Source organism: Gallus gallus, chromosome 2 (assembly GCF_016699485.2).
Source record: "Gallus gallus isolate bGalGal1 chromosome 2, bGalGal1.mat.broiler.GRCg7b, whole genome shotgun sequence".
Taxonomy (NCBI): Eukaryota; Metazoa; Chordata; class Aves; order Galliformes; family Phasianidae; genus Gallus; species Gallus gallus.
The window spans coordinates 144,694,550-144,718,064 of NC_052533.1; the positions used below are offsets into that span (position 1 = coordinate 144,694,550).

The 23,515-nt window shown below is 37.4% G+C and overlaps 1 protein-coding gene across 40 annotated transcripts in view; it reads right to left on the bottom strand.

Moving 5' to 3' along the window:
- The window catches only part of PTK2 (protein tyrosine kinase 2), a 198,236-nt gene that overhangs the window by 69,908 nt on the left and 104,813 nt on the right, over positions 1-23,515 (bottom strand). For 39 of the 40 annotated variants that reach the window (NM_001396554.1, NM_001396552.1, XM_046919359.1 and 36 more), the window contains 7 exons: positions 16,032-16,111; positions 14,463-14,525; positions 10,222-10,276; positions 5,642-5,782; positions 4,861-4,938; positions 3,799-3,906; positions 1,014-1,131 (listed from right to left, as the gene is read on the bottom strand). In NM_001396554.1, coding sequence (NP_001383483.1) covers positions 1,014-1,131; positions 3,799-3,906; positions 4,861-4,938; positions 5,642-5,782; positions 10,222-10,276; positions 14,463-14,525; positions 16,032-16,111 — 643 coding nt within the window. Of the gene's footprint in view, positions 1-1,013; positions 1,132-3,798; positions 3,907-4,860; positions 4,939-5,641; positions 5,783-10,221; positions 10,277-14,462; positions 14,526-16,031; positions 16,112-23,515 lie in introns of those variants that run through there. The other variant, XM_046919397.1, reaches the window with a different exon arrangement.

The following is a 23,515-nucleotide window of genomic DNA, read 5'->3' on the forward strand; positions in this document are numbered from 1 at the left end:
ATGTCTAACACTCTAAAATCACGTTTCTTCATTACTGAACTATCAAGTTATCACAGTTTTGGGGAGGTTTTTTTGTTTGTTTGTTTTTGTTTTGTTTTGACAACAGAAGATTACAGGCAAAGTTCAGAGCCATACACAGGCAGGATGCTAAACACAGAACTACAAAAGACATGAACCATGTCAATAGCACTACCCCATCAGAACAACTAAACAACTACAGAGCAGGGAAAACCTGTGGTACAAGAAAGCAAAAATGTATCTATAAAACAAACTTACATTCAGATTGTAGAGTTTCTAGAATGGCTTTATGTATATTCTTACAAGACAAAGAGGGAAGGAGGAAATAGTTTATTGTTTTAGAAACCAGAAATGATGGATGACTTTCCGTAAGCAAGGACAAGTACAAAAGGCCAGAAGTTTCTATTTTAAGGGACTTCGACTTCTTTACGGGACTATATACTTCAATAATTAAAACTACTTGAAACTAGAAAAAAAAATCTACTGAAATTTAATTATCTCTTTACATCTAGCTGTAGCTGCAACCTTATATCAATACTTCCAGCTTGTAGTTTGTTATAAAAACAACCACCCATCAACAGTATAAAATCCATACTTTGCTTTAGTTCTGTTTCATGAGAAAGGCTCACAAGACTTCTCCTGAAGTTTAAATAATAAAAAGAGAGATTTTGAGTACCTGGGAATAGAACATTGATTTTCAAAAATTACAACTAATTTTACCTGAATGCACTCTAACCAACATCTCCTGAATTTCTGCTTGGATATTGGTATATCATTTAACAAGGATATGTTATCTTGAAGATTGCCTTTAATTTTCAGTGGAGAGACACTGACAGTCAGTGATTACCTTAGCAAAAATACCCCAAGTTTCCTTCTAGCAAGGCAACATTCTCCCAATGATGACTTTGAAGCTACCTTGTGACTTCTGTTCAAGCGCAAGATAACCTATCAGTAGAACAGAGAACAGCCAATACCAGAATGGAACACCTTCTTACCTTTCTGTGGCCTGATAATAAAAGATTGCGTGGCTCCATTCACCAGTCGGCAGTATCCGTCTATCAAGTCAGCCATATTCTCTGCAATGGTTAAGGATGGTGCTGTCACTGTCAGAGGCTGAAGAAGGAAAAAAACAAGGCACCAAACAAAGAGGTATTATTGTAGTTGCAAACACTGACTAGAACAGCTGTGTCATTGCATCAGAACTTTACATACACTCGCGAACAGTAAACAGAAAAATGTGAGTGAGCAAAGAATTACCAGATTCTTGCTTTACTTTATATGTAGCACAGCTGAAAAACCTTCCATCCAACTGTAAGATTGATATGGGTCTATTCAGTGGCTTGCTGGGCAAACTTTCAGTCAATCACTGATAATTACCATGACTTTAAGGCTCTAATCATAACAATTATGTAGAAGCTGCTTATTCTGTAGAATAACATACCTTAGGTCATAACTGTATGCATTTTGATACGTTGGCTAAACACAGCCCCGTGAACATCGAAAAATATACAGCCTTGCCTTCCATTTTGATAAAGGAATTTGAGAATAGGTTTCAAGATTGCCAAAAAAATCATCAATTTATGTCTGTGACTCCATTTGCAGTCAAAATAAATATATGACCTGCAAATTTTTAAATGCAGTGTATACAGTTGCAATCAGATACCCAACAAAGAAGTGATCGTGTCCCTTTGCCAGACTTTCCTGAGCTCTATCTTACTAGAGAAAGATATCCTTTGCTTCACAACCACACCTTATTAAATTCATCACTTTTTGGCAGTATTCACATTTGTGAACAATTGTCAAGGATAAAGTATAGCAAGATTAAATATCATCAAAAATCTCTGATGAACCCCTTGAGAGCTCACTAAGAATTGCAACCACTTCCATCAACCTAATCGAATAATCAGACTGATGTATTAATTTCACAAAAACAAGGTCAAATATCCCACTGGTTTTATGTTTTTGATCTTTTTTTCTAAATGTTTAAATAACAATATTAAAATTTAAAATGTTTTGCTACTTACGTATTAACTATAATGTATATTTTTACGAGTGCTGCTCTGAAAGTAATGCCTCCTGTTTTATGATGTTGGGCCATGATGTCAGATGCAGATGCTAGGTATTGCAGCAGAGGTGGAATCTTCCCACCAGTACTTCCTTACGTTTTGCTACTATGTTATAGGTGGCAGCAGAGGGGCAGTCTGACTAAATAGCATCTAAATAGTGTATGAAGCAAAGGTGTGTCAATGAATTCCTCCATGCAGAAAAAATGGCACCCAGTGACATTCATCGATGCTCATGAATGTTTATGGAGACCAAACAGTGGGCACAGTGAGGCACTGAGTGGTTGAAGCAGTGGTGACAGACTTTGGTAGATCTCCACTGGTGCACGTTTTTACAAGCACAGCATGCTCCTGTTCACTGCTGGTGAAGAAACACAGCTAACAGTGGTGACTGTGTTGAAAAATAGTGTTTTGTAGCTGAGAATTTGCTCTATCAAATACTGTTATTGTGCTCTCTGTATCAGTTGTAGTTTCTGTGCAAATAAACAGGTGGCATTACTTTCAGAGCAACCTATCTATACGTGGCCCAAGACAATTCCTCTTCACTCGAAGTGGCCCGGCAGGTCAAAAGGTTGGACACCCATGCCTAAGGTGGTATCTTCTTTTCTACCCTTTTGCAACAATTTGTTCTTTACCCTAAAAAGTAACACCAACTTCAAAGTAAACTGAAATTAAGAAGGGACAGAAGAGAAGTGGAAGAGGTGATGCATACAGGCTAACTACCAATTTTAATAACACTGATATTGGAATCATAGAATTGTTTGGGTTGGAAGGGACCTGTAAGATCATGTAGTTCCAACCCTCCTGCTATAGGCAGTGACGCCTCCCTCTAGACCAGGCTGCTCAAAGCCCCATCCAGCCTGGCCTTGAATGCTTCCAGGGTGGGAGCATGCACAACCTTACTGGGCAACCTGTTCCTGTGTCTCACCACTCTCACAGTAAAAAAATTCTTCCTGTTACCTAGTCCAAATCTACACTCTTCCAGTTTGAAACCATTTTCTGTCGCTACATGCCCTGCTAAAAAAGAAAATATTCATCCTTTGCACAGATTTGCCAACTTGCCCTCAAAACTCCTCTATCACAGTAAACATTTTCCAGTGTACCAAGGCAATGATTTGATTTCACTTCCAACCCTTCCTCCATGTAATATGAAAGAAACAGAATTTGCTACTTTCATATTTTCCCTTTTCATAGATGTGAAATTGCTCAGTTCCCTTTTCAGAACACAGCATCATAGACATAAATAAGCGGGTTACCTCTAAGATGCACCTAAGAGCTAGTTTTTTCAAATTAAATCTAAAGCACGTAATGACATTTACGAGTATAATCAATGCTTGCATTCAACTACCTTGATCCCTTAAAGTACAAGAAAAATCAAATAACTACACAGAATACCGGGAATGCAAAATTTAAAAAATACAGCAATGGTTGTAGCTATAGGAGGAGCAAAAGGGTTTAACAATAGATGAAGTCTTTGTATGCACATGTAGTTTGGCTGTCCTCAGCTTAAACTTGCATACAGAAACATGAGGTGTACTTTTAGGGCAACATATTTGTCCATTAGGCTGACAGAAGAAAAAGTCAGAACAATGTTAAAGGCCAGAACATGAGCACAACATACAAAGAGTGTACTGTAAATTAAGAATATACAAATTTCACTTTTTTACTTAAGGAATACCAAAGAAATCTAGTTTATCATAGATGCCAACTATCATACCTCAGGTGCACCAGCTATCTTCAGTTGCAACATCCCTTTTCTGTCCTTGTCTTCACTGTTTGAATACTGAATAGTTTGTACTTGATTAAAATCTGCCAGGTGAGTTGGCTGCAGGAAGACAACAGAAAAAATGTCAAAAGTAAAGCAAAATAGTTTGGGTTTACTCCTGAAGCATATGTTTATTTTTATCTCTGAATTACACCTTTGGTAGTCTGTTTCTCTTTCTACAATCACTGGGCTTTTCAATTTTGTTATTTTGCATTTACATACTTACATATGAAACCAAGTATCAAGGCTGCCTACAGAGGTCACTGTTGAGTAACTCTATGTACATGCTAAAGAACACCAGGATCAACTTCTTGGAGGTCAAAACCGAAAACTTACCAGATACCCACAAGGTATCTGCACTCAGAGCATGGTAATGTATTATCAGACTGTTGTAAAAGATACATTTTCAACTGATTAAAGAATCCAGCTCTCTAAATAGTTTCACCATCTCTGAACGATTCTCTAAACAGAAGTTCGACATAGACTCAACTTGCATCGCAACTGTAAAGGTCCCAAACATTTCCCTGATGCATACATAAATACACCATTAATACTGTAAAATAGTCAACATCATGCAATAAAAAAGCTGTTAAGAGCACAAATTAAAACAAATAAGCCAACAATGATGGCACAAATACTACATACTGACTAAACAAGTTTTTTGTTTAGACATTCTCTCTAGGAAAGGGAGGAATCATTTAGAATAATCCACACTTTTCTTGTTAAAAAATCACTACTAATGCTTCAAACTCTACGTGAGCACTTCAGTGGGTACAAAAGATAACAAATGGAATGGCTACAGCTGACACCATCTCTCTACTTAACCCATATGCGTTTTCACCAACCCAAATCATGAGTTAATACCTGAAGAACAGCTTTATGTGCTGAACTTCCCAGCTCTTCCGAGTTTGACCTGAACATAAGATTTGTCATTCCTCTTTGTGTGAAGTTTGAGTCACAACAGGTCACAGCTATTAAGCCAGTACAGAGAGAAGAAAACAGAAATAGACTTACATTTGCACCCTTGTCTGTAAGGTAGCTGATTCCTTCCTCTGGGCCAATTGCCAGCTCCACTGAAATAATCCAGCTTGACTTCAAATTGAAGGAGAAAGATAAGGCAAATTTCAGTTTGTTTAAAGGAACACTATCCTCCAGTGTTATCAATGTAATTTTCAGTAATTCATCTCTAGAAACTTCTACACCTTTCAAACACTGTAAGATATTAAAATGAAGTAATTCTTCAAGTAGCAAAACTTCTGATGAGAGGCTTCCTGGGGTTCTGTTTCAATCAGTATGAGTTTCCATGTGTTCTATTTTATGTCTGCATGAAAACTATATATTCCCTTTATTTCCTCTCCTCATGGTCACTGATGTTCATATTCTAATTTCTATTCAAGTATCTCTTTTCACAAAACTTGGAGACTTAAAGGCCTTTCTCAAACTTGATTTGAAATTGGTAGAGATTAATAGGCATTAGAGAAAAATTTACAAACAGAAGAGGCTGAGAAGCCTCATTTCCTCAGGAAACCAGGTAAATAACTGCTCAGTTATCACAAAGCCAATAAGATTTAATATAATTCTTATCAGACTAATAAATGTTGCTTTTTAACAGTGACCTGAGAAAATCACAAGTAAAATCAATAAATATGTTTTACGTTTAGATTTTTAATATTTATCTACCCTATTCTCTACATCAACAGGCAAACTAAACATGCAGTTAACTGTAGAACTAAGAAAACCAATGTAACCTGTAACTACAACAGTACTCTGGTGACTGTAGCATTCCTCTACTTACACCAAGGGCACACTTGAAGCATTCCTTGTCAAATCTGTACACTGGAGAGAGGATCTCAAAGAATTTCAAAATACTTTCTTCTCTGTTGAGGTTGGCAAATTGTCGAAATGTCTGTTGGATTAATTTTCGTAGTGTTTTGGCCTGTGTATGAAAACGTTTAAAAGTCAATTATTTTACACTTGATCAGTGATGGTGCATTTTAAGAGTTTCAGTTCGTCCCGTCCCCCCCCCCCCTTTTTTTTTTATCTTTTATCTTTTCAACAGGACTTAAGACTAGCTAATAATGTTTTGACTAAATTATAACATAAGACAACACACTAATCTTTGCAGGAACTATTTTTCCTACGTTCTGTACTTCTCCTAACCTCTTAACTGTCCACCAATAGAAAAGCACTGCCATCAGGACCTGCACCTTCCTACTATGTCTTAAATTTAAATGACCGTTGTCCTATTTTGCAATCAGAGAATGGCTTGGGTTGGAAGGGACCTCAATGATCATTTAGTTCCAATGCCCCTTGGGGTTGGCAACCACTAAACAAGGCACTAAATCAGAATGTCCAGGGCCCCATTTGACCAGTCATAACTCACCCATAGCTTTATCTTTAACTCTGCATACAAGCATCTCAGACTACCCATAACATACTGGATTCTTAATGATGCTAAGATCATAGAATCAGAAAACGGCCTGGGTTGAAAAGGACCATAATGATCATCTAGTTTCAAATCCCCTGCTATGTGTGGGGTCACCAACCTCTAGACCAGGCTGCCCAGAGCCACATCCAGCCTGGATGCACCATAAGTTTCAGATTTACAGAAAAGTAAATTGAAAATCTATGCAGAGGATTCAAGCAACTGCATTTTTAAAAACTGGGTATCAAAACTAAGACTTATGAAAATCGAAGTATTTGCCTGAGGAAAGCTGCCACTGATACCACAATAATAAATGCAAAATCTGAAATGCAATCTGTTTAACATGCCCCAAACAGTGAAGAATCCTAAACAAAAACATCCTGACCAGAATTCACCCTGACACCACCAACAGAAGTCCAGCAGCTTCTCTCATCTGTCCTAATCACAACAGCATACGGATGCTTTTTTAAGTAGTGTAGAGTGAACTTACTCCATTTCATGACTGCTCACATCACATAGTGCCAAAATGTCAGAAACAAACACAACTATTGCTTTTTTTTTCTGGCCAAAGCTTGGACTGTGTCAAAAGCGACTGAATGGAAAGTTTTAAAAAAATTACCTCTGGCAATACATATTTCTAATCCATCTTCCAACTCACAACAATAATGAAAGGTAAAGCCATGTTTATTTATGCAATATGTCAAGGTTAAGACAGGAATTACCATTGTTCCTCTACCAAAACATATCTGACTGTCCTATTGTAACAGCATTAAAGCTCTTCATTCTTTCACATTGCCTAAAATGGCTCTGGGCACTGCACAAATATAAACTTCCTTTTGGTGTTAGCACTTCCAGGCAGATTAGGCATTCAGTTTTACAACACCATGAAAGAACATTCAGAACTCCAAATAGCCAATTTTTTTTCAAAACTAGCACTAAGAAAAGAGTGTAATAGCAACAATCAAACGGTGTTGCATACTCCCATACAAAACAATGATGAGTTTAGGAATGACACATATGTGGGCTGAGAAAACACTCAGCTCAACACGTAAGCTTTATGTTATAAAATGAACACAGAAATCTGCTGTTTTGTTGTAATTTTGAATTAATCTGTCAGTTTAGCAGAACTTTCTACCAGCTACCAGTCAGGATGTCTCACTGTAGCCACAGTTGTCAGCTCTCCAGCATAATGAACTCTTCTGTGTCTCAGTATCCTTTTCTATGTAGTGGACCCCAAGGATCACGAAGCTCCAACCCCCCTGCCATAGGCAGGACCACCAACCTCCACATTTAATACTAGACCAGGCTGCCCAGGGCTCCATCCAACCCGACCTTGAACACCTCCAGGTTCAGGGCATCCACAACCTCTCTGGGCAGCCTGTGCCAGCACCTCACCACTCTCATAGTAAAGAACTTCCCCCTGACATCTAATCTAAACCTTCCCTCCTTGAGCTTAAAACCATTCCCAAAAGTGGATGTTACCTACATTTCTTATAGAGAAGCCTGAAGTTAAGGGAACTAAAGATCTTAGCTTTAGCTGGACACCTGGCAAATGCTAGGACCAAGACACTACAGTAGGTAAAAAAATCTGCTATGCTGAAGCTGTCCCAAGTATTTCAACCACAGCTGTTGAAAATATACTTTATTCTGCCCACTATCTGCTTTGCTGGATTACTGTAACATCAGCTTGACTTCATGCATCCAGGGATACATTATTTATCACTTTTAAGTCAATGAAGAAGACTTGCTATTTCCATATTATCTTGACCTTAACTTCAGATCATTAATAAGTCAGTTAGAAAAAACACCTTATTCCACCAGAGATTTTTATGAGAAATATATGCAAATGACTTCAAGAAAAATACCACTAAAATGTATTAAAATATTTCATATGAACAATTTTTTTTTGCTCTGCTATTTTTCAAGGCACGCTGTAGAGAAACAGGAAAATAATTTGCAAACTAAAAAGAACCTGGTTAATATCCACTCCCTCTGCCCACTGTTGGTTTAATGTAGGTAGGTATTTTCCCCCATTTACAGGATATATCCACATCTACGCCATACTTGCTGCATCTAAGTCAGAACTTCCCAGAGGCACTATTTACTACAGTAAACACAGGAAAGTTTATTATTTTTCTCTAGTGAAGTAATGAAAATGGAAGGCCAGTTGACTCAGTAACTTTTCCTCTGTGCTTGATTTAGACTGACTTATTCTTTCTTGAACATGGATAACCAGTGCTATCAGCAGAACATAAGTGATACAGGGCTCTGTGCTATGAGCTCCCTCTTGCATTTCTGAGAGAACTCCCTTGGCACTTCTGGGTCAGCACTTGCTTTCTTTCACAACATCATTACACTCTGTGCTCGGGCAATATACAGTTGTCTTTAAACTGCTGGCTTCTTTAATGAGCTCCCCAAATAAAGATCAAATGTCTGCTTTTTAAACCCATGTTTGTCTTCTAATACTTTGCACTGTTAAGTATTTTAATTCTCATTATCACAGCATTTTGGTCCTCCTCTACATAGGGTGATACTCTTTGTGTAGCTGTTGTCTTCTAAATGTGTAGATCAACCAATTTCATTAACACTGCAAGACACTGCAAGTTTTAATTCACTACTAGTGAAAAACACTTGTTTGTATATTTAATGGCCATCAGTAGCCCTCCCTTGTCAGCCAGTTCAAAACTATTGCTCTTCTCACAAACTAAAGGACACGTTTAATTACTTGAACTAATTCTAACTTATTTTTAATAGGGATATTATTTTCATTAAAAATCAGACTCTTTTTTCCTTCCCTTGTTTTTCTCTTCAGACACCCAACATGTCCTCACGTCTGCACAAGTTTCTACACAGCTTCACCTTATGGCAATTCCTGCTGCTGCTTCTTCCAACCATTCATTTCGTAATTTCTGAAGAGCAATTTTCTTTGTCAGTTTTCTGGCTCCCTAATATTATTTTCTGAAGCAGTTATTCAGTCATTTATGTCTGGAGCCTTTCACCACAATTTCTCCCTTTAGCGGTTCCAGATAATTGCTTAAATTAAAATGCAGACGGATTACTTAAATCCACTTGACTTCATTAGTTTCTGATTTTCAGAATTCTTTTGAAACAAAATCCATTCATGACAGACCTTTGCTGTTTATCCTACCATTTAAATAACAATGAATAATCTTCATAAATCTGAAGCAAAATTCTATTTGTAACTCCTCTATAAAACCAACACTGCTTACCAAAACGAGTTCTAAAACAACAATTTATGATTTACATTTGCATATATGAACAGCAGATGTATTCTACTGCAATATCCATATCTAGACTACTACAGCTGTAACACTACTTGGAGACCATTCTTAACCCTCCCTTTTTCAGGGTATGCCAGGAAAAATTTGCATTTTTTACTCTGGGAACATATGGACTTCAATGGAAGTGAGATCTGACTAATGCTTATAGTCCCAACTAGGATTAACATAAATGGAAATGGCTGGAAGTCTTCCTTGAATGAGCTCGCTACAGTCTTGAGCACGAAAGGCAGAATTTGGTTCATCAAGCAGATGCTAAAAATATGCTTTTTTTTTTCTTATATGTCCCCATCCACCTTCTCCAGAAGCCTCATTTCTCTTTTAAGAAAGAAAAATAAGTTATTTGGTAGCAGAAGATCTGAAGGCTTGTTTTAAGCTTTTGTCTGCAAGGTTAGAGAGGTACTTTGCTCACATCAGCTCAGCAAGGACACGTAAATCACTGGCTTGGTTCTTCCAGTTGCATGCCTCTACTTGAACTATGGAGATTTATGTCCTACCAATTTGACAGGTAGCTTTGATATTTTCTTCCAGCAAGACTACAACTGCACACCAATTCACTTACAGCTCTATATTGAAACAGATCATGCAATTTTCAAATTTCTGAAGAATTTTTCTGTTTGTTTTTTATGTAGTGATTGGAACTATAATTACCTTCACTGAATCTAGCAAACTCTTCGGAAAAAATCGTCTTAAACCGACATCTTTTCTGGAAAGAAAAAAAAGCACACATTATTAATAATAATTTGAAAAATTGTCAGATATTAGAATACTGTTTTTTAGGGTGTCTTGTGTTTTTTGGAACTAACATACGCAGTATAGTAAATTATTTTCACTGTAAAGTCTTTGACAGTCTCCGAGTACCAAATGCGGCACCAGTAATACGCTCACTATAGCCACTCTACGGAAAAGAGCAGAATTTCTAGTTAAAACTCAAAAGGATGTCACATCCTGGTGTGGAATGTTGGCTCTGGCACAGAGAAGTTTTGAGAATAGTAACCACTGACTGTACATTTGAATAACTTAAATAATATTGAAAATAATATTCTTACTGCGTTCTTACAGCTTTGTCAGCTGAGAAGGGAATGACACAAAAATGAAGAATTCTAATAAACACCTATTTGAACTCAGTAGGAGAAACAATGCAAAGGAGAGGACCTCTCATGATACGAGTTTGTAGTTGTGCTGACAATCTTTCCACTATTGTTTTACCCAATGTGGCACTGTAATTAAATTTTTAAATTTCTACTGCCACTTTTTCCTTATATTGAACACCTGAATTAGATTTCTGAGCTTTTCATTGCAAACAATCTCACTTCTTGCATTCACAAGTTAGGATCCTAGTTCTTTCTGCGAGCTTGGCTTCTGTAAGCTAAATTGCATCAAGCTCAATTCTTCAGACTTACAAAGAGGGTTTTTTTTGTGGCTTAGGTGTGCTGCATCCACCTTATGTCTAACATGTATATGTCTCACTACCAGCCAGGAAAGATCATTATGCAGCCAGGTGTATTGAGTGCTGCAATTACCACGGACTGGTTGCATAGACATTTGCAGAACATCCACGTGAAGAAAAGGAAAAACTGAAAGAAAAATGCCAATAAGAAAGATGTACATCTTTGCCTCTCAAAGGTATTAACGGCAACTTCCCCCCCCCCACAAAAAAAAGGAATAAATTTGATCAAGCGGTTACAATCTCTTTAAACAGCCTTCGCTGCTTCTCAAATGAGTAAGAACGCTTTCCATAACAGCATGCTTTGCAGAAACAGAAACACAACTGGAATTCTTACATTTGGCAAAGCAAGAAAAGCTGTTAGCCAGCTTGAGAAATACAGTATGTGTTTGCTGCCACGCAACAGGAAAGCCAAAATTAAAGTTAATATAAAAAGCTTGCTCAAAATAATGAAACGGTTATTTTTAAAGCTCTCTCAAGACAAACAGTATTCAGTTTTACAAAATATACTAAAAACATCCTCAACCAAGAGGAGCAGAACGTTCATGTGCAGCAGTGAACGCTGGCATCTGTGCGATGACAGTAAGCTGAAAGACGATAAAACTTTCATAAATGTTAATTCCTTTGATGCATTTCTTCTCAAATGCAAATTATATGCGGTTTATCATCCCACAGTTAAATAAGTCTAACACACTATTACCATCTAAATAACATGCAAAGACATTTTGACAAGGAATATATTAGTTTAACATTAAGCATTTTAGAGAGAAATGGTGCTTTCAAAATGAGGCACCCTCCATCACTCCGCTATTACTCATCTCAATGGCACTGCAGCACATGGCTGCCATTCTGCTGCTGTTGTGGGTAAAAGGAATAGGAGAGTAGTTCTTTGTACAGATCTGTATGTAATAAATATGGAGGAAATTCTTATGCAGAGCATAATGAAACATAACACTTAATAAAACTTGCAATAAAGCATTTAGGTTAGGCTGAAAATTTATTTACTGTAGGAGAATTTAACATAAGAACTGTACAGATTTCATGCCAAATCCACAAACAGGAGAACAAGCACTACAAACTCAAACATACAAACAGCTTTTTAAACACACAACCCTACAAACTTTCCCTCGCCTCCTCAGCTGCACTGCATGGGGATAAACCAGACCAAATCTGTTTTCTAACTGCCAGTAAGAGGTGATTAGTAGTGAGATCCTTCTCCACACAGCTTTCCCAGTTTCGTATTTGGCCATTCTACTTGAGGACTTAGATGCAATTTTTTTCTACATGTATAAACTTCAATAGGATTAATAAAATACCAACTGCAGATAGATGATACCGCTTGCTACATAACAATAAGCAGATCTAGGCAAGACATATCTTAATCTCTATTTTTCACTTCGAAGTTGTATCAAAAATGTTATTAGATTAACAGAACAGACTTGAACGTGCTCTTTAGAACACTGTGGATGCAGCTGTTTCTTCATATAGCTTCCATTTGCGTATTGGTAATTATTCCTGTTCTATGCTAACAGGCTTCATGTTTATTATGAAAAAATTCTTCTTTCATCACATGAAGGCCCAACTATTAAAGACTACTTAACAATTTGATTCTATCTCCCATTTCTCATCCAGATTTGGTCTTGCATGAAAATTTGATCAAAGATGAATATACATCAAATAGACATCTGACAAAGACAAGCAAGGAGCAAGCACATCAACTGTGAAAAAGTGCTATGCAAGAATTGCACTCAGTTGGCTAAGTGCCTCATCACTGCTACAACCAACAAGAAAGGGAGAGAAACAAAAAGCCTCACTCGAGAAATAAATATTACTTGTGTAAGAAAACCTTTACAGGATAATTAAGGTGATAAGTTCAAACGAGCACTTTTGGAACTTTTCACAGACTTTTACAAGCTCAAAATTATTTTCTACAGACGCTTTAAGGTTCTTTTATCCTTCACCTCTCTCTCAGAGATTTGTATGAATCTCATACAAAACACATTTTGCTTCCAAACTGTAAAACAAAAAATAACAAAGAAGTCTTTAAGTGCACAACTCAACCTTTCCTTTTTCTCTGGCACGGCATCAAGCTGCTACATTTTACACATCATGCTTTTGCTTCCATCTTTCACTGCAGTAATTAAGTTTAAATCTGCAAGAAGAGTTACTATTTGGAAAACACGTGCATTGCAAGAGACAAGTCAGTGTTAACCTGGAAGTGGCCCCATACAGCTGAGCCCTACAGGAGCTCTTAATTGTTATAATCCTTAATTAATACTGTACATCATCTATTATGAACTTTGCTTCTTTTGTCTCATTGTCTCTAAAGTTCTTAATCTCATTACTAACATCTGTGGTTCAAGAGCTGCCAAATTACTGACTCAAACACACATCCTTCAAGTTCTTACTGAAATACATATAAGCTGTAACCACAGCAAGTCACAAACTCTTTCCCCCAGTAGGACAACATGCTCAGGACTTCTTCAGGTGACAGTGCTTTTTTATCTTTTTATATAACCCTTTGGTCTTTACTAACTCTTCAACTTGTTCATTTATTGGCCCTTCTCATTTTGTTACGGGTCTCCACACCCAGGACGTTTCTGCTGGTAGCTACAGCATAAAACTGAAATCTTTACAAAAATAATAATAATTCAAACAGAAGCAGAACTTCATAATTCTAAAAAGACAGAGGAACAACACATAACATTGGGTTATTTTTCTGAATGAATAAATTAGCTTTGCTCTTCATTCAGAAGGTTGAAAGTTGGGGTTTTAAACTGGAACATTGTCTCTACCATACTCAGTCTGGAAGATCTACTTATCAAGATTAATTCACATTCCAACAACATAGAGCTTATACACCCTGACATTTCTTAAGGAAATTGGATTTTATTTATTTATTTTACTTAATCCAATCTACCACAGAACACAATTAACTAACCAAAATGGTTTCAGTATATAGATGCCTCTTGGTAGTCCAAAAATTTGTGCTGTATTAAAAACATAAACTTATAACTGTAAGGTCACAGCTCAAATCCACACTTAGCAAAGAAAGAATGATACCAGAAGCAGTTTAATTCAAACTTTATCACAGATTAGTCACAACCGAAGAATGCAACTGTGTACAGAAAAAAAACATTTAAAAACAAAAAAACACCTTAGAAATAGACTCGATGATCCCATAAACATTAGCAAAGTTGAAAAAATCGTAAGCTTCATGATCAAAATCAAACAACTTCAACTCTACTTCCCTGTAGCAGAGTTGGAAGTGTTCTTCCTACTTCTACACTTCAGTTGGTTTAATCAGCCTTATTTAACACCCTTGAAAATTTCAACAGTCTTCATGAAATAAAAAATGACAACAGAAACTTTCTTTTAAGGACCTGAAATTAAAAATTCCTGAATAAGAAATAGCTCAAAAGACATGCCTGAACACCATACTTACTCTAGCACTTCATAGTTGGATTTCTTCTCTAATGCATTGCCTCTCATCTCTCCGTAGGATCTCCTGAAGTCATGAGAAATATTTGAAAGCAACAGTTACTGGATGACCCAGCCTAAAACTACAGTCAAACCTTTCAGAGACTTACATTATAAACCATTTTGCAGAATGAATTTAAGTATAAATGTTCTTACGTTATTAACCTACCTCAAACAGATGTCTCTTTTACAAAATGATTTCATACATATCCATGCATGGATAATGCATGGGACTATACCAGTATTAGAACTTCAACCTGCTTTAATTGAGTTGCTAGTGAAAGAAGTGATCTAACCTCTTCTCAGCAGCTCCTTTTCACCTATTTCACTATCCCCCACTCCTCTGTAATAGCACTCACATCTGTGCATGTAATAGGGAGAATGTGACCAAGTTGTGAATGGTGAGAACCAACAGCTTCAAGCCAGAGACATTCACAACGTATTCAAAAATATAAAATATCAAGGAGTAGAGGGCTGGGAGTATTGTTTTTACTGACAAAGTGGGCCACTAACACTTGCAGTATAAATCTTAGTAGTTTCCTACTCACAATACTTCACCAAGGTGAAAATGTGCTGAAGAACCACGATGTGCCACCCTGAGAGCCTTGGAAAGCAAAGTTTGACTGACAAAATAATCGTGGATTATGATCTTCATTATATGCTTTGAAATAAAGCACCAGTAGTTTTGTCAGCATGACCATCTGCAGTCACAACAAGAACTTTTGTTTTCTCTGCGCCTACCAGCAAAACTTACAGCAAGGACATCAGGTTTTCCTACAGTGCCCACGCAATTACACAGACCTAAGTTCTGTTTTACTTTGGAAAATTACTGCTTAAAGGACATTTTTATTCTGTGCTAACAAGTTTACATTTCCCACGAATTCCTTATCAAGTTTACTACTTTGCTAATCTCCCCATGCAAGACAACAGCATAAGAAAAGCAAACGTATCAGGCAGGAAATTCTTCATAAATCAGAAAAAAAAAAAAAAAAAAAAAACACCAAAAAAACCAAAAACATGCACTTCTGGGAACTCTCTCAAGGATCTATTAATCTGATAAACTTATCTTCGTTTTCCAGCTGTCTGTACAGTTGATGAGAACACCAAAAATCCCCAAAAGAATCACAAAGATTTAATTATTTGAAATCAGCATATTGAAATTGAGTGAATGCAGACAGGAAAGGTAGCAGCACTTATCTTAAACTTTCCTTAGACACAAGATTTACAGATGCACAATTTCAGGACTGTTTGCTAAATAAAACCACAGATGAATTGTCTTTTAATGTCCTTCACTGCACTCCACAAATCTTTGGATTATTTAAATGAAGAATACATCCAAAAAAGGCAAGTTAATTTTAAGTATCAGTAGAAATTGAGTAGAATGCAGCCTATCCATTTTTGTTCAGACTACGTTGTAGCAAAACATCTGATATTCGTGTGTATTGACTAGAAATCCATGAACTATAACAAGTTGCAAAATTAATGTATATATTCTGTCAGAAATATGTTGAATAATAAATAACAGCCAGCTTACCTGATTTCAAGGCAACCTAGTTTCAAAGCAATTTCCTGGTCCACTTGATCTGCTATTTCTAACATATAGTCATTTTTCACCTACAGCAAAAGAAACAGGTATGCATTAGTTATTAACAAGAAAAGGACAAAGCTAGTGCTGACAAACTTAACTCTGCAAACTCTGTCTTTCACAGAACAGTCTTTTTTCCATCAGTAACATTTCACCACGATAAAACTTTTCTAATAGCTTACACTATTCTATCATGATAGCTTAAGTTTGCTATTGAGATTCTAAAGCCTCACTGCAGAAAGTCCTGAAATATCATTAAAAAAAAAAAGAGAGAAACTGTAGAACAAAGAGCAGATTATAAATTAGGAGATAAATGCACTTCATGCAATGCTTTTTCAGTGATTTTAAGTTGTAAGAAAAGCTATTTCAAACTCGTTTAGCTATGAAACTCCTACGCTAAAAGACAGAAACACAGCAGCAGATTCAGCATCTGGAGGCCCTCTCCAGTCAGCATCCAGCCAGTAAAGCATCAGCAGGCAAAATAACAGCTGGATCAAACCAGCAAAGCAACAAATGCATGAGTCCTTCCTGGTTATGACGTGCATGAAATTTTTTGTTACGGAAAGACACAGAAGAAGAGATATGACCAACTGTGTAACAGTGCAACTTAATACAATAGTTGCACCATCAGAAAAAGCTTCTTGCACAGGGACTCATTCAGCAACTCAGCATGCTGACAAAACACTAAGTTTTTAATCCAACTCATCTCAACTCCAAAATATATTAATTAGAAGTCAAAGACTTAACTAAGCATCGTTCAGCATCATGTATTTTGCAATGTAAACATATATATGGAAATGAAATTGTTGTTTTATACTCCCACGGTAGTGATGCAGAAGATATGTAGAATTAATGACCAGTTTTTTTCATCATAATGCTTACTGTTAAAAGAAAAAACAAAAAGCACAAAGAAAGCAACAAAAAATCTCATCCTCATGCATTTGATTCCTATCTGAGTTTTTCTGGTACCATTTACATACACACTCCATGTATCATGTAATTACAAGTGATGCAAACTCAGGGAGAGATGCATCTTTCAGGAAGTTGATGTTTTGATTCTGTTTTCATTTAAAAACATGAGGGCTGTGAAGATGGTGGAGGGTCCAGAGGGAGCAGAGGGTTGCGCTGAGCTCTGCCCTCTGTGACAGCGACAGGGCCGGAGGCAATCGGAATGGAGCTGTGCCAGAGGAGGGGCAGCTGCGGGTTAGGGAAAGGTTCTGCACCAGAGGGCAGTGGGAATGGAATGGGCTGCCCAGGGCAGTGGGCAGCCCTGAGCTGCGGTAGTTCAAGAAGTGTTTGGACACCACTCTTGGATTTATGGTTGGAACAGTGTTGTTCCTGCGAGGAGCCAGGAGTTGGACTGGATGATCCCTGTTGGGCCCTTCCAACTCAGGATGTCCTACGATATCATTAAGTAGTATCTATTTACATTCATTCAGTCATCATCGTACTGCACAACTGCACCTGTTTGAAATGGTGTAGTATTTCTCTTCAACTACCAAGGTTTTGTTCAACTTGAGTCAGAAGTATCATCTAGATGCCTTCGTAAATGGCAGAATGCAATAATTTAAACCAAAAAATACATATGACCTTCATCTGCAGTGACATGAATTCTGCACTAAAACTGACAGACTCGAGCTCAAGACATATAAATCAAGAATATAATTTTCAGGCTCCTGTGTTACTGTATCGTTACGAACTACCTTTGCAGTACCCACCCAGACAGCAAACAGCAGACTGGTTACTCTGTTTGCAGGTCTATATGGGGACATAAGAAAACCAAGAGAAAAACTGAAAACGTGAACTTTGAGTGAATTCAGTTCCTATATGGATGCTTGCATTCCAGAAAGAAAGGAAGTAAAAATTCACTATAACCAAATTAGTTTTTATATCATCCATACAGAGTTTTAATTAACTTGAATTGTACTTTCAATATAAGCTTTCATCTTCTACCTTGTATAGGCACTACTCTCTATGGATAGCCCAAATCATTTCTCTGAAGAAGCTAAAATACCTGCTCGTGAGACCCCTTACCTAATCCACCTTACACCTGCCCAAACCAAATACCCACTGGCCAGTTCACTTAATATTTTTTTTAAATAAAACACACACCCACTTTGGAACCATTTTAATAATTCTGCAAAACCAAACAATTTCACAGAGCTGTTATCTACCCTTTCCTTGAGGTATTCATAAACCATAAAGTATCTGCCAGCAGCAAAGCATTTTCTCAGTACTGATATGTAAAATTTCCCCTTGCAGACACTATGCTCATGTGAGGCTGCTGGTATATCATGATCGAATTTTTTACTTATCTTCACAGTTCATTGCCTGGTGGATCCCAGTACTGAAATAATGTGCGTGCTAAACTAAAGAGCTTAGGAACATCCTCAGAATATTGCAAACAGATTTGAAAATGGTGCCAGCCTCCAGTAACTACTATCCCATAAACAAATAAGCAATGTTAACCAAATATTTCAAGTTTTTTTCCCCTTGCCCTCTGGCTTGTGAGCTTCCACAAACTCCTCTCACATTTTCCCAGTTCCAATTTGCAACTACAGGCACCACAACTGGGCTAAAATAATTCAAAAGGTCACCTGATTGCAACAATTTGAAAGAAAAAAATCAGCCATGACATCCCCTCATAAAAATGAATAGCTGCACTTCTTTATCATAAAGTAGTGCATATCCATCTGATTGTTTTATTTTTCAACTTTGGCAGGTATACAGAGACATTACAAGCTTCAGGAAGCCTGTGGTCGTAATCTGGTGGTCTAATTAGATGGAACGATGTTCTATTATGAATAGAAAATGTAATAAGTGGATGTAATTAATTTTACGTTGCTTTCTTCCCCAACACTTGCCCGCACACATTCTTCTCTAAATTTCAGTAGGTTTAAGAAGAAAAGCAGATTCAATTTCTGCTGTACAATACCAGTAAGAACTTCTCTCTCTTATTTTCCTTTGCCTATTTTGTTAGACCAACACATGAACCAATCAAGCCCACATCAAGATATGAATTCTGTGAGTTTCAGCACAAGTTGAATAACATCAAGGAAAAAGCCTGAGCAAATATTAAATGGAAGAAATGCAAGAGATAATTCCATGGCAATTAGGTATGCCGTAACAAGACAACAGCATTGTTTTCCTTCTGTGTTTGTTCAATTATGACTTTTATTATTCTTGTTAATATAGATATCGAAAATTGAGAATTTATTTCATCTGTTTAAGAGAAAAAAGGGCTTATTCTGAAGTGCTAAATCCTGAATATATAAATAAGCAGACACAGAACCTTAACTGTTGACACACCTGAAGAACTTGACAAGTTTTTCTTTTTTATTACTGACTCAAAAGTATATGAAGAGGGAGGATGACTCCAGATCAGTGTTCAAAACAAGATCTCCTAAAGTCCAAATCAGAAAAATATGACATAGCTGGTTTGTAAGGGAATATCAGTTTATATAAATGTCTCTCAAATGTAGTATTCAAAAAAACACTCAAAAACAAACAAACAAAAAAAGCAAACAAACAAACAAACAAAACAACTGCCCAAAGAAGAAGAAGCAACGCAGCAACACTCACCACCTGGAGTTACAGTACCTACACCACCTACCTCAAACAAGATGATCCAGCACCAATCTATTTCACGCTTCCAGATGAGTACTACCATATATAAAGAAGCCTACCATATACAAGGAGTCTATGAGTACTACCATATTAAGGGAGCCTATAAACAGGTGGGGAGCCAACTCTTCACACAAGCGTAGATAATAGCAGAACAAGGGGAAATGGTTTTCTGGTGAAAGAGGGAAGACTCAGGTTGGATATCATGTGGAAGTTCATTACTATGAGAGTGGTGAGGTGCTGGAACAGGCTGCCCAGAGAGGCTGTGGATGCCCCGTCCCTGGAGGTGTTCAAGGCCAGGCTGGATGGGGCCCTGGGCACCCTGGTCTAGTATTAAATTTGGAGGTTGGTAGCCCTGCATGCAGCAGAGGGGTTGGAGCTTCATGATCCTTGAGATCCCTTCCAACCCAAGTCATTCTATGATTCTGTGATTCTTTATGAGTACTGAAGTAACTGTACTTGTATTTGCCCACCTGGGTTGATGAATAAGAACTGAAGTACAGCCTAAGCTTCATACTTGTCATTAATCTCTTGGTCATGATAACTACAGACTACTGCAACTAAGGGATGCAGTATATGAAAACTATGAATGCCAAGCAGAAATGCACTTCTCAGGGTAGGAAAAGTGTCTTTCATATGCCTTGATAAAATGTGGAACAAAACCATCAGCCCACAACACACGCTGCTTGTTCAAAAAATATATGGTTAGAAAGGAAACTAACATTGAAATACAAGAATCATAGAATGGTTTGGGTTGAAAGAATGGCAAAGTCAAAAAAAAAAAATCTATGCCACAATGTATTATGTTGACATATTAATACCCTTTTTTGACCAGTATTTACCTTCTATTCTCACCAATGCTTGTTTTTCATCACTATTCATCACTGGTTGGCCAGAACAAAAACATCAAGTCTTCCGAATAATACAAGTTCAGAGACACAGTTAAGTCATAAGAGAAGGAGGTGAACCATGAACTAATAAGCTTTTTCCACAAGGAAGACTTACACGCAAACAAAAGGCCAGTTGCACTGGACCAGTTTCCCTTCTGATGTCAGACTTTTTAAAATATTTCTTCTTTTACTTGAAAGGAAAATTGCTGATTATCTAACTTGTAACTTTCAAAATTCACTAAGAAATAACGAGCACTCTGACAGCCATATCAATGGCTAGCTATGAATGGTTCCAGCTGCTACAATTTAAAATAAAAACTGGAGATGGGGGAAAGCCCACGTTTGTGAAGATGAAGAAATCAGAGAATAGCCCTGTGCTAGAACACATGATCTAAGAAGAAATCTACCACAGGCCTCATATTTTGTATACCAGCTGCTACTTTCAGAAGCCATCTGCTTCATTTTTCTGCACACAAGTTTTCTTAATGCAGCTGCAGTACTTCAGAAAAGCACTCACTCGGGCTGATGAGCCATCCTGCCAGTGCAGTTCACAAAAACACAATGTGGGATTTAAACTTCTTTATTAAGAAGAAGAGTAAAATCATTTTGAACTGAGTACCAAATTCTTTCCACGAGTTCAGGGATTTAAAAAAGCCTTTTTATTCTGTCTTAAAAACATATTTTGGTTTAAATTTATATACCAAAATATACATATTAAACACAATTATCAAACTTTCTATTAAGTTTTGTTTTCAGACATAAACACTGTGGAAATTCTTTAGCAACAATTCTATCAAATGGTGTCTCAGTACCAGTATTAGCCTCTGTGCTGGCTTTCCCACCTAATTTAATGTTACCAAGGAATTTCCCACAGGATTATATCCAATTTTTCAGGAGAACAGTTTAAAAATAAGCAATCTATTTCTCTTGCTTTACTTTCACTATCTGTGACCTACTTACACAACTTACAGGTCTCATTTTTATTTTTTTCCATATGGGCATTGCTTTGGAAATGCTTTTAAACAGCACTTCAGCGGTGAAGGACTCTCCAAAGAGTTAAAAACAGAATCAAAAGAAAACCCTGTCACAACACAGCAATTTAGATAAGCAAATGACAATCCTTCTGTACTCCCATTTACTAAGATGCGGAAGAATTGCCATCTAAGTAGCTTAACAAGGCATGGAAGACAAAGGTTTACACTTCACTTTCTCCTTACACACTGTGCTCCATCCACAGATTTTCAGATGGTGTTTTTTATCTTTCACATTCAAAAATGACGTAACTGTGGTTGGTTTGTCACATTTATATTAACAAATACAACTCTCCTCCTCCCCCGACTCCATTTACAATACTCATTTGTTCTCCTATTTAACAGCTCAGGTGTGTTCTAGCACCTGACACAAGTTTCTCCTATCTGAACGCATTCAAGTCCAGGTGTCACAGAATCAGAGAATGGCCTGGGTTGAAAAGGACCACAGTGATCATGGAGTTTCAACCCTTCTACTATGTGCAGGGTCGCTAACCACCAGACCAGGCTGCCCAGAGTCACATCCAGCCTGGCCTTGAATGCTTCCAGGGATGGGGCATCCACAGCCTCCTTGGGCAACCTGTTCCAGTGCATTACCACCCTCTGAGAGTGAAAAACTTCCTCCTAAAGAAATCCCAAGGTGTCCCAGTGAATCACTCTGAAAAGCAAGTAGTTAAATGACCAAGTCAATGACTTAAGCACATGTGCTTTCCCTGAAACCTCACACTTAAAATTAATAAAATTACTCTGTGCACATGTTCAGATTGCGTTTTGCTTTCTACTTACTGCAAGTACTGCATGCAAATCCACCACGATCCATGTTACAGATCTTCCTACCAGACATAATCCTCTCAAATATTCTATGCTTTCTGCTGTAACCTGTTTTGCAGAGTTGAACAGACTGCCAAAAAGTTGTAGCCTTGAAACATGAAAGTCCCAACCCACTCCACTATCACTTCATAAACCTTATGTAAAATTTATCCTACAAGACCCATTCCTCTCCTGCTTGGAATGAAGTACCATAGGCACAAAAGTTCAAAGCATCCTTTTAATGTCAGCATTTTTAGGAGCCACCTCAATGATCAAAATGGTAGTATTTAAAACATGCACAGGATGAAAACACGTGGTAGCTCTCCACCCCTATTTACCCATCTGATAATATTACACCTATTATAGGAACTAAATCTACATTAGAGCAAATTAAGGCTTCAGCTTTTTCTTGTGCAGTTAAAAGCACAGATTCAATATTGGGATAACATTAATTTGCCATCTGCCCTCAGCTGCTCCTCCTCTCCATCTTCCAAGGTCACACGCTCTACATTATCTGGAGGTGATCTTTGACATCTCCAATTTTGGAAGCTCCTATGTTAATAATAAGGGCATTAGAGATAGGGAGAAAAAAATCAACTTCTGGCAAGGCATTGTTTGGGACAGAATGGCTAAAAATGATCCCTTCTGTCAGAGTGGGCTGATCTCCAGATGTCACTGCAATATACACTGCTGCTTCTTACATCCTCCACAAAGTAGGACTATACACTTGGGAACCATATAGTGCTCAACCTACTAAGCGTGCCTCGCTTAGCAGCTAATTTTATACTCCTCCTTCTGACACAGGGTTTTGCTTTTCCAGATCAAATGAGTCCAAGGATCAATGTGATTTGCATTTTGCTTCCCTGACGTATGTTACACACTCATCAGAATAACACAGGCATCAATACATGAAAACCCGTGCTGAGTATTTCACACTTATGGTCCTGAGTTAACAGTCACTCACCCATGACTGAAAGAAAGCCCACACAAGCACTATTTTCACCACTTCTGCTGACAGGTGGGAATTTAAAAATCAAAGCAGCTGCTTTCCTTTGGACCAGGTTTGACTATGGAAGAAGTA